This window comes from Manis javanica, chromosome 5 (assembly GCF_040802235.1).
Source record: "Manis javanica isolate MJ-LG chromosome 5, MJ_LKY, whole genome shotgun sequence".
NCBI classification, from domain to species: Eukaryota; Metazoa; Chordata; class Mammalia; order Pholidota; family Manidae; genus Manis; species Manis javanica.
Genome location: NC_133160.1, coordinates 161264585 through 161280983, shown reverse-complemented (window position 1 = coordinate 161280983; position 16399 = coordinate 161264585). Strand labels below are relative to the sequence as shown.

At 42.2% G+C, this 16399-nt stretch overlaps 1 protein-coding gene across 1 annotated transcript; it reads left to right on the top strand.

Annotated features, from left to right (window-relative positions):
• The first annotated feature begins 2529 nt into the window (after window positions 1-2529).
• CLRN2 (clarin 2) lies at window positions 2530-14921 on the top strand. Its single transcript, XM_017665374.3, has 3 exons — window positions 2530-2962; window positions 10829-11008; window positions 13204-14921. The coding sequence occupies exons 1-3, from the start codon at window positions 2710-2712 to the stop codon at window positions 13467-13469; spliced, it is 699 nt and encodes a 232-aa protein (XP_017520863.2). The 5' UTR covers window positions 2530-2709; the 3' UTR covers window positions 13470-14921.
• The last annotated feature ends 1478 nt before the right edge of the window (window positions 14922-16399 follow it).

Below are 16399 nucleotides of genomic sequence, written 5' to 3'. Positions count from 1 at the left end.
ATTGCCAAGAGAGTGATACAAAAATTGTAGCGTACTCTATTTTAAATGTTTAATTAATGCTTTTAAAACTAAAAATACCACAGAGAATACCTGCAAGGTTTCTAAAAAAATATGAGTATATGTGGCATAGTAGGCCTTTGGTCTGGTAGGGACACAAATTTCACCATGTAAAGTCCTAAAAAACTGTCCTTGGACCCCGTGACTATGTGCAAGACCCCATCTGACAAAAACATTAAACGTCCACAGGTCTACATTTGAATCCCACCACAAATGGCACCACCTGCTTTACCAATAGAGCCTGACATTTTCTCTCTTGTTAATTAGTTACTGCCCATGGCCTGTGGCCCCTAGTACAAGGTTCCTCAACCACAGAACTATCAGTTTTGTGCAGGCATGGTGGGGCAGGGGGTGGGAGGGCTGTCCTGTGTATTGTGAGATGTTTACAACATCTCCAGTCTCTACTTCCTAGATGCCAGTGGCAGCTCCCTACCCCTCCCATCATCACAACAAAAAATATCTCCAAACACAGCCCGATGTCCCCTAGGGGGACAAAACCACCCTTGGTTGAGAATCATTGTGCTAACGCTATTGTAACCTTCTTGACAGCAGTATCCCACATTATACATGTCTGTGTCACCTTCCACCCACATACAGTGCCTTGTACACAGCAGACACACAGATGTTTGCTCAATGAAACTGTGCAAAGTAAGGCACACAGATATACTTTGTTAGGCAATAGGATGCATCCCACAACAGATTTTATTATCAGAAACTTCATTGCCTGCAACAGAATTGCTAGAAGACTGGATGCAGAGGATGACACCATTTATTTAGTGCCTATATTTAGTATTGCACTCACTGTGCTAAATAATGGGCATATGCTATTTCTTTTTTACTCTGCACAACAATCGTATGACAGATTAGGAAACTGAGGCATGAAAGTCTCAGGCCCTTTCCCAGAAGAGTAGTTATTTGAACCTAAGTCTTCTATAGAGTTCTGCTTCACTACACCTCCATTCAGCATGGCAAGGGCTTATTGGAAATCAGTTGTCTCCCATTGAATTTTTCTAAAAATAGTTTCTTAACCCCTAAGACACCATAAATTATCAGAGGTCCATAATTTGTGGCGTAAATGTGATGCAAATGTATGATACATGTTCTGCCATCTCAAGGCATGCTTAATGTTACAATAAGAATAACTAACCCTGGCCACTTACTAATGTGCTAAGCATTCTTGTAGGCCTTTTTTTATGTGTATTTTGTAACCCATTACCAGAAAATATTTGCTATTTCAAGGTCATTGTGATGAAGGTGAGTGTTGTATTTCAAAGAGCTGAGCTCCAGCACTAACCTTGATATCCACTATTCTCATGAGAGAAATCTCTAGAATAGTAAGTACATCCCCAGTCTACCACAAACGGTTGCTGCAGCATCAGAGGTGAGCAAATATATGGTTAAAGCGCTTTGTACAGGACACAGTTCTGTGCAAGCTTCAGAGACACTCCTTTAATTTCATTGTGGAGAGACCACAGACGTGAACCCCAGTTACAGAGAATAAAATTGATACTTCCATTCCCATATCCCCCTGCCCCCTCAGTTCTCTCCAAGTGAGGTTCCTGTACATTCTATTGGTTAACAGTGCAACCTTCTGAACCGCCCTCCAGAATTTTGTGACCAAACAAGGAATTTTACTGTGCCATTTCTGCCCAATGTTGCTCCTGAAAGCTATTGACAGTGGCTATTGCCAGTCTCACATAACATTAAGTTGGCAGTCAGCAATAAACTAAAAGTCAAAATTTAAAAGCCACAACATAAGATGGAAGTTACTGAGTATTGTATTCCTATAGATCAGAAGAAAAAGACACATATCTTCACTACTAGAAGAGATTATGACCCCAGCAGGGTGATTATTATTTGCCAACATATTAGAAAAATACTTTCCTTTCCCATTTCAGATGACACGACAGGCAGAGGGTGGCAGAGGAGAGGAATCTAAGTGTTGGGGTTGGCTGCCCGAGCAGCTGCAAACGGACTCACGTTGCACTTTTACCTACGGCAGATTCACCCAGTGATAAATCCAGGAATCATAGGTCTTGTTTACACATTTCAATTAAAAGCCTTGAGAACAGAGGTCATTTCATGGCATTAATAACAGTTATGGGGATTCTGACAGCAGTGACATTTTAGAGAAAGAAATGCCCAGGCGCGCATCACAGAGTTTGACATTTGATACCATGTGCGTCATTGGCAATATTCAAGTGCCATTTTGGTTTTCCTTCTACCCCACACATATTTAGGAAATGGTTAATGTCTCCTTATTGTCAGATCTACCTGGTTTTGCCTGCTAACAACTTGCTTGTCATTAAGAGGTCCACACCAGGGTTATTTATACACTTGAAATGAGGAACGATTAAACCCTCTGCTGAAACACTAGTCTCCCGGCAGATATAGGGTTACCTCCTTCAGCGACACACTCCTGTACACTTGAATCGGGTGAAGCCGGTCTCTGCAGAGACTTCCGGATGCGGTTGTAGTAAACACGGCCTGCGGAGGCAGGCGCTGAGGGAGGACCAGGGGATGGACTTGGAATCTGGAAATGGTGTGTTTGGAGAAGCTGCCCTTGGAGCAAGGGATTGTAGAGTGTCCGGAAGATGTCAGTGACCCCCTGCCGTCACTCGGACACCTGGGGAGTGACCTGCACCCACTAGCATGCCTGGATGCTTCAAAAAGGTGTGGTATGGGCTGGCATCTTTACTCAGCTTCTCCTCCTTCATCCTGATTATTGTGGCCCTGGCAGTGCCCCACTGGCTCAGTGGGAAAATCCTTTGTCAGACTGGAGTGGACCTGGTCAACGCCACCGATCTGGAGCTGGTCATGTTCATTGGGGACATTTACTACGGGCTCTTCCGAGGGTGTAAGGTGCGCCAGTGCGGGCTCGGAGGCCGCCAGTCCCAATTCACAAGTGAGTATGTTTGGGGCATGAAAGCTGCTTTAGAACACTTACTTTTTAAAATGTGTAAGGTGCTTATATCTAAATGTGGCAATCTATGGCTGCCTCAAACTGTGGAATAATGACAAAGTGCATAGCTACGCTACAGCTCTTGTTCAGCACTGAGAGACTTCTTTTTCTTTTGTAGAGGCTCATAGAAACATTAGCAATAGGGATTCATATATCTTTGTAGTTACCTCTATTGATAATAACTATTAAAATACTGAGTGCTTACCTGTGTCAGACATTCTGCTAAGTGCTTCACACGCCTTGTCTCTTTTAAGCCCTTTAACAAATTTATAAGAAAGGAATTATTAATGTTCCCATTTTGCAGAGGACTACACTGAGGCTTGGAGGTATTACATAACTTGCCCAAGATCACTCAGCCAGGAACAGCAGAGCCCGACCTCAGCCCCAAGCCATGTGACTTGAGGGTTTTCAGCCAGAACAACTTTGAGTCCAGAACAACTTTGAGGTGCAGACTTTGTGCAGAAATGAACCTGCAGAGAACCTGGTAACCACTTCCACTTCTGTTTACCTACAAGCCTAACATTCTGAGAAAAAGCAAAGGACTTCTGTGCCTGGGCTCTGGAATCATACTGGCCCTGTTAGAGCCCAACTCAGATTTTACAGGGCACTGGACTGCCCTCTGTGAACATGAGCAGGCACAGATGTAGGCTGGCATCCAGTGCCTCATCGGAGCTGCTCTGGATGTAAACAGAGCAGGAATCCAAGCCTGGCCTATGAAGGGTCTGCAGAGAAGAAAAAAACAAAGCAGGGCAATATTCTACAAGCCTTGAGGACCAATTGGATCACTGGTAAGAACAGTGTCCTACAAAATCATAACATAAGGTTAATGCAAAGGGAATAGGAAATTGTATTCATTATTTGATTTTTGAATTTCAGAATTGTACTTTCAAGGATCCTGGCCCAGGTATCTTATTCAGTGTAGAAAGACAGAAAGCTGGAACCATTGATAAATAAAATAGTACAAATTGACATCATTTATATACATGAAGAGACTATGTATTTGTTACATATACAGTCAAGAAAAAAATTTCTGGGACAAGGATATTAGAAAAATAGCTCCGTTGAAAGCATAACATAAAAAGCTAAAAACACAAGTATACATAAACAAATAAAAATAAAAGGTATGCTACAAGGAGACCATGACAGCTATATGCAGTACTTGACCCTGAACTGGGTCTCTTTTCCTTAAAAGACATCACCAGGACAATTGATAGAACTTGAATGAGGCATCAGTCATGTACCAGTGCTAACCAAATGATTGGGGTTATCTAAGAGGATGGCCTTTTTGAGGAAATAGACCCTAAAGTATTAAGTGATGAAGGGGAAATTTATCCTCAAATGGCTCAGAAGAAAAAAAAAACTTCTTTGTACCGTTCTTGCAATTTTTCTGAAATTTGAGATTGTTTCAAAACCACACAAAAAATTCTTAATAGGGGAATGGCACAAAATTTTAAATTGCCAAAGGTGACTAAAATTAACAAACCTCCTAAAGGAAGTTTCAAAGTTCAACAAGGGAGTGACAGATTCAACAGCAGCAATAATCCAAAGACTTTAATAAGCAAGACAGTGCTTAGGGAATATGATAAAAATAGCCCATGGTAATTATATAGCATGATATATCATGTCACCATAGTTGCCTCTTACATACTAATTTATTTATCTGTTATGTTTATTATTTATTATCTGTCTCCAGCCCTTTAGAATGTAGTGTCATGAGGGCAAGGTCTTGTTTTGTTCATTGATGATCCCAAGCCTCCAGAACAGTGCCTAGCCTGTGCTAGGCACTCAAAAAACATTGCTTGACTGTGTACCTATAAAGTACTTTTAAATTCATTTGTACTGAATGTTCATATGCAAGATGTCAGACTGGTGACCTGTGCTGTACTAATCCTGCATAACCCTGCCAGATAGAAGGAGAAAACTGAGGTTCAGAGAGGTTAAACAACTTGCTGAAGGTCACAGAGTAAGGAGTACCTGAGTCAGACCCCCACCCAGGGTAGCCTGACCCCAGAATTCCTACCTTCTACCACAAGCTGCTCCTTCTGAAATTCATGACTGGCAGCTTTCCCAAAGAGGGTTCACCTAGTAGTCCTTACTGTTCTGGAACTCAGCAAACCGTAGTGGGGAGGTGGTGGTGATCAAGAGCAGACAGCTGCTGTCAGAAATGATGGAGCCGTCACCCAAACTACTGGGAGGGTGGCCCCAGGGCTGCCATAACAAAGCACCCCAATTGCCATTATCTCTCCATCCTTTGCCCTGAATCCACTGGAGGCTCTGAGACATCCATTGATAATAAACAGGCTCAGGCTAGGCAGGTGATTCCCGATATTCTGCCATTTGACCCACTGGTATCAGGATGTCAAGAGGGCCATGCTCCCTTGAAGCGCATGGGAGAAGGAGCGTCTGGTGGTCCCAGACATTCCCTGGCTTGCAGCAGCATGACTCTAATCCTAACATGGTGTGTTCCTTGTATTTCTTCACATTATCTTCCCTGTGTGCATGTCTTGGTGTCCAAATTTCCCCTTTCTATAAGGACACCAGTTGTATTGGATTAGGGCCCCCCAATGACCTTATTTTAACTTAACTCTGCAAAAACCCTATTTCCAAATAAAGCCATATTCTGAAGTGCTGGATGTCATGACTTCAGCATATCATTTTAGGGGCGGTGGCTGCAAGGCCACCCAAAGCAGAGGGTGTGAGATGGCAGATGATGACCATAGTATAATCCAGGAAGTCACCAAGCACTGTTTCTGGAGGAGCAGCTAAAGCACAGACCAACATTGCAGTAGGAGAGGGCCAAAGGGGAGCAGGCAAAGGAGGGGCCCTTGCACTTGGGGCTAATGAAACCCCTGCCATCCCAGCTCACAGAAATGTCAATAACCTCCTGCTGGAAACCAGAAGCAAATGACCACTGTTTGCCCACTGGAGGATCTCAATGAATGTTCCTTTCCCTCCTCCCTCCTTCCTATTCCTTCTCTGAGGGATGCCCATGGAGACAGTTCCCTGGGTTCATCTAACATGGACTGCTCTCTGAAGCATCACAGCAGAATGATGTGAATCATAACGCGGTTTTAATATTATCCCTGAATAGGATAATATTCAAGAAAGGTTTGTTTCTGCCTGCCCTGGGGATGGGGGGCTCCTAGAGGAGGGTATGTTAATGTCCATTCACAGTGCTCTTGATATGATTCTCTTTGAAAATGCTCATCGGGAGCTGGGGCAAGGTTCCTCCTGATCTGTCTGGCTCAGGGAGACTGCATCTGTTACAACATTCTCTAGCTCCAGGGTGAATCCCTCTACCTTTAGATTTACGGCTCCTGGTGCCAGCACAACATACCTGTGTGAGCACCTACAGGGTGTATCAGAGCCTCCATCCTCCAGCTGGAATCAGCATTTACCTGCATCTGTCCCTGTTGATCTGTAGAAAAAAAATCCTAACCCCAAGGCCCATATTCAGATGTGAGGACATGGGTGGTTGGAACGTGCTCTGTGAACTGTGCAGTAGGGTCTCATTAGAAGACCCTCTCTGCTCACCTTCACAGAGATTTCCCATCAATCACCCAAGAAAATCAATTCCCAAACCAATCATGGAGAAAACCAAAGAAGTATTAATCACAGCCATAATTAAGGTCCATTTTTATACCCAGATCTTTTGAAAGAAAAACAAGTTAACCTAGCAGTTTGAGCAGTTGAGAAAGGAAAATGTGGAACAGAAATTTAGCACATTCGTCTGTGCTATTGAGTATTGAGGGGCCCAGCACCAATAGGAAAACAGGGATGGCCAGAACAGACAAGGGCTTGCCATCTGGGAAAGGAGAAGCACAATAGTGAGTTCTGGGCATATGACACATTCACGTCTCAAGCTGCCCCCTCTAGTGCATTTCCTTTAAAACTTTAGTATGCCAGAGGAGAGATTTTATCATGCTTGTTTTGCTGATGAAGAAACTGATAAACAGAGAAGTCAATTAATGAAGTAATTTCTGTAAAAGTACCCAACATTGTGCCTGCTGTCTGGTTCCCAGTCCACCTCCCACCCCACAAGTATTCCATCAGCAGCCAAGACCTAGGTCTGACTTCAAATCTTGTCTTTTCTTATTTGCCTTACTGGTGCAAAAGGGACTGCTGGGTTTTGCTGGGATCAGAGCAAACAAGTTATCCAATAATTCGATAATTATCTAACTTTAGATGCTGATAGAATGATTGATCACTTCTGGTATTCAAGTGAGGTGACTCCAATGTATACAAAATGAGAGTATTTATTCAAATTCATATAAGACCTCTCTAATTCTAGCTGTACTAGCATTAAAACTTCAAATCTTTACTTATCCAAAGTATCTGATTTTTCTACTAGAAGTCCTATAGCTAAGTAGTAAAGCTAGCACTTCTTGGCTTGAGAGACCATGGGTAAGAAATTTAACTTTTCATTTCTTCATTTGTAAGAGTGACAGAAGGTTGCCACGACGATTAACAGAATATGTGTTTGTGCCTGGCACATACTCTGCACTCCATTATTTATCACCATGGATCATATGCTTTCATGGCCATAGATTTCAAGCTGGAAACATAAATTTAACCAGTAAGTCAGATGCATCTAAAACTTTTGGAAACTGGGTATAAATATGAAAGGCCAGCAAGCAACAGTTTTCCTGGGACCACCCTGTGTGACAGGACCAAAGGTGGAGGCACCCCTCAAAAAATCATTCACAAACAATTCCCAATGTAATGCTTTGTATAGAAGCTTCAAAATTATTCACAAAGCAAATCAGTTTATTTTGTCAGTGTGGTAGAGTTGAAAGGACCGCAGCTTTGAAGTCAAACAAGCCATGTTCTACTTACTAGTTACTAGTTATATGACTTCAAAGTTACTGGTTCTATGACCCTGAGCAAATCACTGGGCTTCCCAGAGGCTTGGTTTTCTTGCTTCCTTGCTAATAAAGAGCAGGGACTCTAAACTTAAAGATGGTTGTGAAGCTGAATGAAATAGTGTCATTTTATAATGGATTAAAAACTATGTCATACTTCATATATACAAAGTTGGGTTGTGGAGTTCTTTGTAATTATATTTCCTAAAAGCACTCAGGATTAAAAATAACAGAGGCCCCTTATATAATGAATTATTTTACATGAAGTTTATATATGCTGTGACAAAACATGTTTGTTTAAGGCATGTTGGGACATGTATTCTGTGTCTTATTTCTGACTTTCAATTTGAGTATTAAAGAAGGATCTATTGCTAAAAAATAATAATAATCATTCATGGAAGGAACCAAAAGATTTGAATTTTTAAATAATGACATACGTGAAAAATACTAATATCTTAATTAACTGGGAGATCTGGAGATTGAGGCATGGCCTGTGAATGTGGGGGCTGAATGAGATTCAACCTTTGCCAAATTAAGATTTTTTTTATATAGTCAATACATTTCCCACTTTGGAAGCTAAGGATTAGGTATTCTTTCTCCACCCCTCCCCACATCACTACATATGCCCCAAATTCCTTCTCCCCCATCATCCTAATAGGGTTATTTCTCAGTTTTTATTGAATCAGTTCTGGAGATGGATTCATATTATTATATGGATATGATTAATTCTTTTTGAAAATTGCATTGTGTGGCTGCAGCTTAATTTATTATAGCAATCCTTTGATTCATATTTTGGTTGCTCTCCAACCTTTTGCTCCTCTGATGAATTTCCAATATATACAACTTTGAGTACATGTGGAGGTGCTTTTCCTAGAAGTGAAATTGCTTTGATAGACTTTGTCAAATCGCTCTCTAAGGAGTTTGATATGAATTAATACCCTGCAAGTTTTACTGAGCCTCCTTCCCTACATTTTCATCATCTCAATGCATCAGCAAACTTTTGACCTTTGTGAATCACATGGGTGATTATCTTCTATTTTATGTGTTTGGTAAGGATTATAATGCTAGTTATTCATGCTGGATTGCATAAGCAAGAAAGGGGATAATGAAACAATTAGGTAATGAGGCATAAGCTACCATGTTTGGAAGAAAAAGGGGCTGAGAGTTTGAAAAGAAAAGAGAAAAAAACCCTAAGGGACACAGAGATGGAAGAAAAGCAAAGGTTAGAGGGAAGGCTCTCAAAGAAAAATCTCTTGGAAAGAAGCTCATTTTCCAGGGTAAAGTTTCCAGTGCCAATGAGATAACCACCTAGAGATAAATATAAATGGAAATACAGAGCTGGAAAGTTAGATCAGAACTAAAGACGTAAACATGGAGTGTCTGGAAACTTCCGGATGGAAAGGACACTTTAAAGGGAAAAGAACAAAAATTCTAGGTCTCCAGCTTGGGACCACCAATGTCTGTGTTTAAAGGGAGGCAGGTGAGCTAGCAAAGAGGCCAGAGGGGAAAACGGTTTGGGGAGTGAGTGGAGCCAAGAGAACTTGGACTCCTAACTAGCAGCGGCAGGTCAGTGATATCAAATGATGAAGCAGGGAAGGTGGAGCTCCCAAAATGAGGTGTTGAGGGGGAACCTTGTAGTAGCTGCAGAGGAAAGGGTGTGCCCAGGGCTTTAGCTTTCACCATTTTAAATTCTTCATTTCTAAGTATCCAAAACAATGACTCTCCACTCCATCTACCATATGGTATAAAGGATTTTAATCCTACATAGAGCTCAGGGTCACCTTGCCCAAAGATAAGGGACTTAATGTGTCTCCAAGCCTGTGAGAAAGGAGTTCGATAAACTCTACCTCATCTTCTCACAAGGGATGAATGAAATAATAGAGGTAAAAGGCCCAGCCCATGACTGTGCTCGGTAAATGTTGAAGATGCTCAATTCATATCACTGACCCCATTGTACTGGTGAGGAAACTGAGGCTCTGAGAAGGCACATGGCTCTTCCCAAGTCAGAGAGTAAAAATAATAATGGCGACGACGACAGTTGCCATTTTTTCAAACTGACTCTTTGCTGGGCAGTGTTTGGAGTTTTCTATATCATTTCATCTTTACAGCTGGTGTGGGGTAGCAAATAGAGAAAAAACCAATACAAATTAGTATGTCACTAAGTTATCCAGCCACATTAATGTGGAAAATTTATATTCTAATAGAGTATTATGCAACATGAGACTGAAGAGTCCATAATACATGGGGAAATAATGTCTGCCTTGCTGAGTCATTATGAGGAACCCAAAATGATGGTCCTGGCTTCTCATTAATGCCCACTAAATGGGCACTATTACTATTCCTATGCACTTCATTTGATAACCTCAACAACCTTGTAAGACGGATAGGGAAGGCAGGTTCCAGAGGATCCTATTCTATTGTTGTGGCACATCAGCAAAACTGGGATTTGAACTCAGGTCTTTGGATGCCAGATCTAGACTTCACTGTGCTACAACCTTTTACACTCCACAGATACACAGGGGACCTCTTACACCTCTTGGAGTGAATGAGGCAACAATCTGACTCAGATGAAAGCTCTGTGATCAGCCTTCTTTAACTGACTTTTGCCAGCCTCCTTGGCTAAAGAGACACCATCCAGGGCTTATGTGCATCATCTCACAACCAAACCCCAGGGCTTTGTGGTCCATGCAACTTAAATTGCCAACTGGGGCATATTTTGATTTTGCATCCGCTCCAAGGAAGAGAGAAGAGAATTGTCATTCAGCTGACAAGTGACAAATCTGGGGGCTATGACTCCATCTCGGGAAGTCTCGTGCTTTTTGAAAACCCAGCCCTTGCTGCCTGCCCACGATCCCCACTGTTAAAGGCTGCACGGTAAGCAAGCTTGGACTTAGAAACTCGAGCCAAGCTCTGACGTTGAAATATTGGCTGTGTCTTCTCTCCCCAGTCTTCCCACACCTGGTGAGGGAGCTCAACGCCGGCCTCCACGTGATGGTCCTGCTGCTCCTCTTCCTGGCCTTGGCTCTGTCTCTGGTCAGCATGGGCTTTGCCATCCTCAACATGGTCCAGGTTCCCTACAGGGCAGTCAGTGGCCCCGGGGGCATCTGCCTATGGAATGTCCTTGCAGGTAAGGAAAGCCCCTGGGGAGAGAAATTCATGTCCACGCCATCACCAGGCTGAGTCCCAAGTAGATGGGCACAAAGTGTAAAGGAATCAAAATGCCCCATGTCATCCCCTCACTTCCCAGGGTCTGTGACCTTCCTGCTGGGCATGAATGTCCTCTTTACTGAAAGTTGCAGGGTGTCTGTCACAACTAAGAGCCAAATTGTTAGGATGTGTGAGTGGCTGAGGACTTAGAGCAGCAAAGAGAAGTCAGGGTGAGAGGAGAAGAGAGAGAGACAGGGAAATGGGGGTGAAGATGTGGATGTGGAGGGCAGAGATGGAACAGCCTCCAGGGAGTGGGGAGGAGCCCTCACAAACCGTGAGAGAGAAGGGACCTAGGATTTTGCATGGCTTATTTTGTTTACACCTCACAACTTCCCTGTGAGGCAATATTATTAGATCATTTACTGATAAAGAGTATGAAGCTCAGAGAAGTTAAAAGCTACACCGAAAGTCACACAGTGATGAGTGGGATTCCAACCCAGGTACAGTTGAATTTAAGCCCTTTGTCTTTCATTAATCCATGATATCACTTATGACCATTGTGATCTATCTTCCAAGACCGAAACCAAGACAAAAGGTGTGTGTGTGTTGACTGGGTGCATATTGAAACAGAGAAATTAATTCACATTTAGTTATGTACTTATAAGAATTATAGGTAATAAAAATAATAAAATCTCAAGTAATGAGAGCGTTTTAGAAAACCCAGCTCAAATGACCAAGATATTATTGTGGCAAAACCCTCACTACCTTAGCCCTATACAGGGTGACCATAAAGTATAAAAATAGCTAATGGTGTTTTATCATGTAAAACATGTATTGTAGTGTAATGTCAGTAAATCAATTTTTGTGTATTTACCTATGTGTGCAAACTGTGGCCACCCTGTAGAATTGCTTATCTACATGGCTCACCCCCACCAAAACTACTTCATGAATCCTCACCGGCTGGCATATAAACAGTGCTCAATCCTGCTTTTTAAATAAATGTTTATCTGTGTCAATTTCCTTCCTCAGAGAGATGGAATTCTCAAGCTCTACTGCTGAGAATATTTTTAAAAAGCAATTTCACAAAATTTTAATATCGAAAGGGATAAAAAAATGAATTTCCTTTGATTAAACAATTCCAAATAGGGATTTCTGCTAAGGAAATAGGTGGAGAAGAGCACAAAATGCACATAAAAATGTGTTTCCTGCAGCATTTTATACCAAAAACTTAGAAGCAATCTAGATGTACAGAAATAAGGTCACACTTTATTAAATTTAAAGAAATTACTTAATTGTGTGTCATTAGGAAAACATCATGCACCAGTTTAGAATGGTGCTGTAGTAGAAAATTTAACGACATAGGAAAATGTTTAAGGGGAAAAAAATCAAGTGTAAAATGGTAAGAGATCCATAATACAATTTTGTTAAAGAGAAAGAAGTGTAAAGAAATAATACTTAAAATGCTCAAAGTGTTTATTTTATACCTGGCTTTTAGGATAAAAGTAAATTTCTATTTTCACCTTTATGATTTTTTTCTCTGATGTCCAAATTTTCTTCAGTGAAGATGTAATAACCTAAACCAAAAGGATAATAAATGTGTTTTTAAAATATTAATAAAAATCAAGGCAATAGAAAAATAGAGAGAGAGGGAGAGGATGGGAAGGAACACCAGAAGGTTAGAGTTTGGAGCAACAGGTAGGGAAGCATATGCAGTTTGGAATCCTTCTCTACTTTTTCCATCTTTTCTCATTCCAAACAAGGAAAAAGGATCATTAAAGAGGAGAGAACAGTCTAGCCCTCCACTGAAACCCCAATCCCTACACTAAGGTGTTCTTATCCCTTCCCACATAGCCTTAACTACATCTAAATGCTAAAATATCTAGAGATTGAATTTATCCAAACGCAGATACCCTGGCTTGAATAAGGGAGGATATTAGAGAGGTCAAGATTCAAAGTCAATCTGATAGGAAGCTTCTCTCTCTCCCACATCTCTTGCCCTTAACCTACTGTGTAAGTTATTTGCTGCTTTTAAAAGGTAATTCATATTCATGTTCCCTAATAATTTTAAAAATCCAAAGCCAGTTTGTTGCCTGTGCCACAGAAATGCCTCCTCGCGTAGAGTTATTACATCTGCAAAAAGGAGCTGTGAATGAGAGTGACGTTTTGGGGTTTCAGGCGGAGTCGTGGCACTGGCCATAGCCAGCTTCATGGCCGCGGTGAAATTTCACGACCTCACAGAACGAATCGCCAACTTCCAGGAGAAGCTCTTTCGCTTCGTGGTGGTGGAAGAACAGTACGAGGAGTCGTTTTGGATCTGCGTGGCCAGCGCCTCGGCCCATGCTGCAAACTTGGTTGTGGTGGCAATCAGTCAAATTCCCCTCCCAGAGATTCAGACCAAAATAGAAGAGGCCACAGTCACAGCTGAGGATATCTTGTATTAATCACCTTCTCCTGCTCACACCTTTTCCTAAGTCAGTTTTGTAGTGCGAATGGAGACACCGGGTTTTTGCAGGCCTGCAGGCCGGAATGTCCAGTTCTTGGCAGTAAGAAGAGGAAGCAGAAGGAGGGAGGGTGGTCCCGGGGCCAGAAAAGGAAATGTTCCCAGATTTCTGGCGTCTCTGTCCTTCTCTTTCACTGGGGTGGAGTTGGAGATTCTGTCACTTGCCAGCTGTGCATGACAGTGGATGGATCACTTACTGTCTACTTCTTCATCCATAAAATGGGGATAGTAACAATCTCATGAGGTTGTAAAGAAGTTTATATGTGTGGCAATGCTGCCAGCTTTTGTATCAATGTAATATGCATCTACAATTAGAGCTCTCTGCAAATATAAGGTACTGAACACTCCAATAAATGCCTACACAACCCTGCTCTATTCCAGACAATACTGGGGGTTGCAAAGAGGCATAACATAATGTCCTGCCCTCCAGAAACACCTAATCTTTACACATGACACAGGACTCAGCAACAATGACAATGAGTGAAAGTACCCACCTCTTTTTTTAAGTGGTTACTACATACTAGACACTGTTCTAAGAGTTTTACATGTTAAGTCCTCACTACAAATTCATATTGTCCATAATACTTTAGTCCCATTTTAAAGACGAAGAAACTAAAGCATAGAGAGGGTGGGAGCTTGCTGAGATTAGAAATTCAATCAGGGAAGTTGAGGACTGGAGTTTATACTTGTAACCACGTTGCTAATCTGCTGCTTGGTGGGCAAGCAATTGCAAGGCAATGTGACTGATGATATAATAGTACGCGCGAAAAGGACCAAAGAAGGAATTAATTCATAGGGATGTGGTGTGATATTAAAGAGTATCACAGAGTTGACAGTTGATCTGAACTTTGGAAGATGAGTAGACTTTTTCCAGTGGTGAAGTAGGGTTAGAGAAGGGCATTCCAGGATGAGTCATTAATGAGAGGGAGGTACATGGGATGACATTACCAGGAGGGCTTGGAAGCATGTGAATACCCACTGGAATTAGAATGTTGCTCTAATAACACATAGATAAGCCCAGCTATTTTGTGCTGGGTTTTCCTAAGTGAAACTGTGATGATTAATTATATATGGTGACTTGGCTAGGCCATAGTGCCCCGATATTTGGTCTATTTTAGATGTTTCTGTGAAGGTTTTTGGATGAAATTTTTTTCTTGGATGGAACTAATGATTAAGTCAGAAGACTGTGAGTAAAGCAGATTGCCCTCCACCGTGGGGTGTGCCTCATCCCATCAGTTGAAGGCCTGTATAAAAAGCCTGTTCTCCCCTAAGGGATTTGGAATTCTGCAAGCAAACTGCCACTGGACTCAAACTGCAGCTCTTCCCCGGATCTCCAGAAGGCCCGCCTATCCTGCAGAGTTTGAACTTGCAAGTCTCTACCATTGGTTCATTATGCAAACCAATTCTTGAATAAAAAAATTCTATCTCTCTCTTTCCTTCTCCATTTCTGTCTCTCTTTCTGTCTCTCTTTCTCACTCTCTCTGTCTTTGTATACATCACACACACACACACAACCTATTGGTTCTATTTCTCTGGAAAAAGCTCACTTGTAGAGTACACAACTCTATTAATTCATTTTCCTATGATGCCAGCTTGGGTTAATCCTCTCTCAGATCTCCTGTCTCCATGCCAAGTAAGTTATCTAATCCCCCAAATTAGCTCCATCTAAAATGATACCTGATTTGGACTCAGTCTGCCTTTGCTTAATGCAGAGCTTCAGGAAATTTCCATGGCATCTCTTCTACTCTAATTGCTTGTGATTCCCTGCTGGCGCTATCTGTCCCAGCCCTCTATCTCTATCCCAGACATAGCTTCAGCACTATTTGGTAGACCAATGTCACTCATCAAATATGCAGATGACACATGGCTAGAAAGGATAGTTAATGTGACAGAAGATGGATCCAAAAGATGGTGACAGACTGCAGTGCCCTGTCTTGAAAACAAGTGGAAATGTCAGTGCTGGAGCTACTAAAAACGTGAGCCCAGCCATAGCCTTCAACCTGATCACTGCCTTCAGATACAGCAGACCACCATGCAGGGCCACTGTGCTGGCTGTTGCTTCTAACAGCAGAATTCCCTTATCAGGATGGTACCTGGATCAAAATGAATGCGTCCCAGGGAGTCAAAGTGCAGGCTTTTGTATGTGTGTGCATTTTTCCAGTGACAGAGTCCAAAGTTTTTGAGTTCGAGAAGTGTTTATAACACCTTAAAATCTTCAAACCATTACCCCTCAGGTAGCAGTGTAATGTTACTGGAGATAATCAGGTTCAGTCTGAAAGACATTCTCAGGGTGACTGTGGGAGAGATCCCTATGTGGACTTTAGTGAGTTGTGTTAGGAGTTGGGGGGGCAGTGGGAAGAAAGGCGATTAAATGTCTGGATCGCACAATTCACTTGCGTGATCACTGAAATGTCCAGAGAAAATGTAAGCTCCTTTATTTTGACTACAGTTAATCTGGTCATTTCATGAGTAAAGAAAAAATAATAATAAAGACACAGTCCAATTGAAGTGTAACCCAACTTGATCATTTATGCCCTCCTTCCAGGTAATGTTAAGCTGCTCTAAGATAAAGTGTCAGGTTCCTCAGATAACCTCTCTCCGGAAGGCAGTTCTAGGGTTATGGGAGAGGAAGGCATGCACACGCATACGCTTGACTTCTGGGAAGGGTCCCCTGGCCTCCTGCTGGTTCTGGGGGTGCACTGGCTGGGCTCTTTGGGCTCCTGTCCTCCCTGCTGCTGCCTGCCCTACCGCCTTCCCAGGGCAGTCTGAAGCTGGAGGAACAGATGAAGTGTTCTCTCTGCTGGCCAGGGCCAGGTCACTACCTAGAGGACTTGTCCTCATCTTGGATTCTACTGGCTTCAGATCCGTGAG

Excerpts from the sequence above, each read along its gene's own strand:
- CLRN2 (XM_017665374.3), top strand. The coding sequence starts at position 2,710 with ATGCCTGGATGCTTCAAAAAGGTGTGGTATGGGCTGGCATCTTTACTC. Across the intron at positions 2,963-10,828 it reads CCGCCAGTCCCAATTCACAA|TCTTCCCACACCTGGTGAGG; the intron begins GTGAGTATGTTT and ends TTCTCTCCCCAG. Across the intron at positions 11,009-13,203 it reads CCTATGGAATGTCCTTGCAG|GCGGAGTCGTGGCACTGGCC; the intron begins GTAAGGAAAGCC and ends TTGGGGTTTCAG.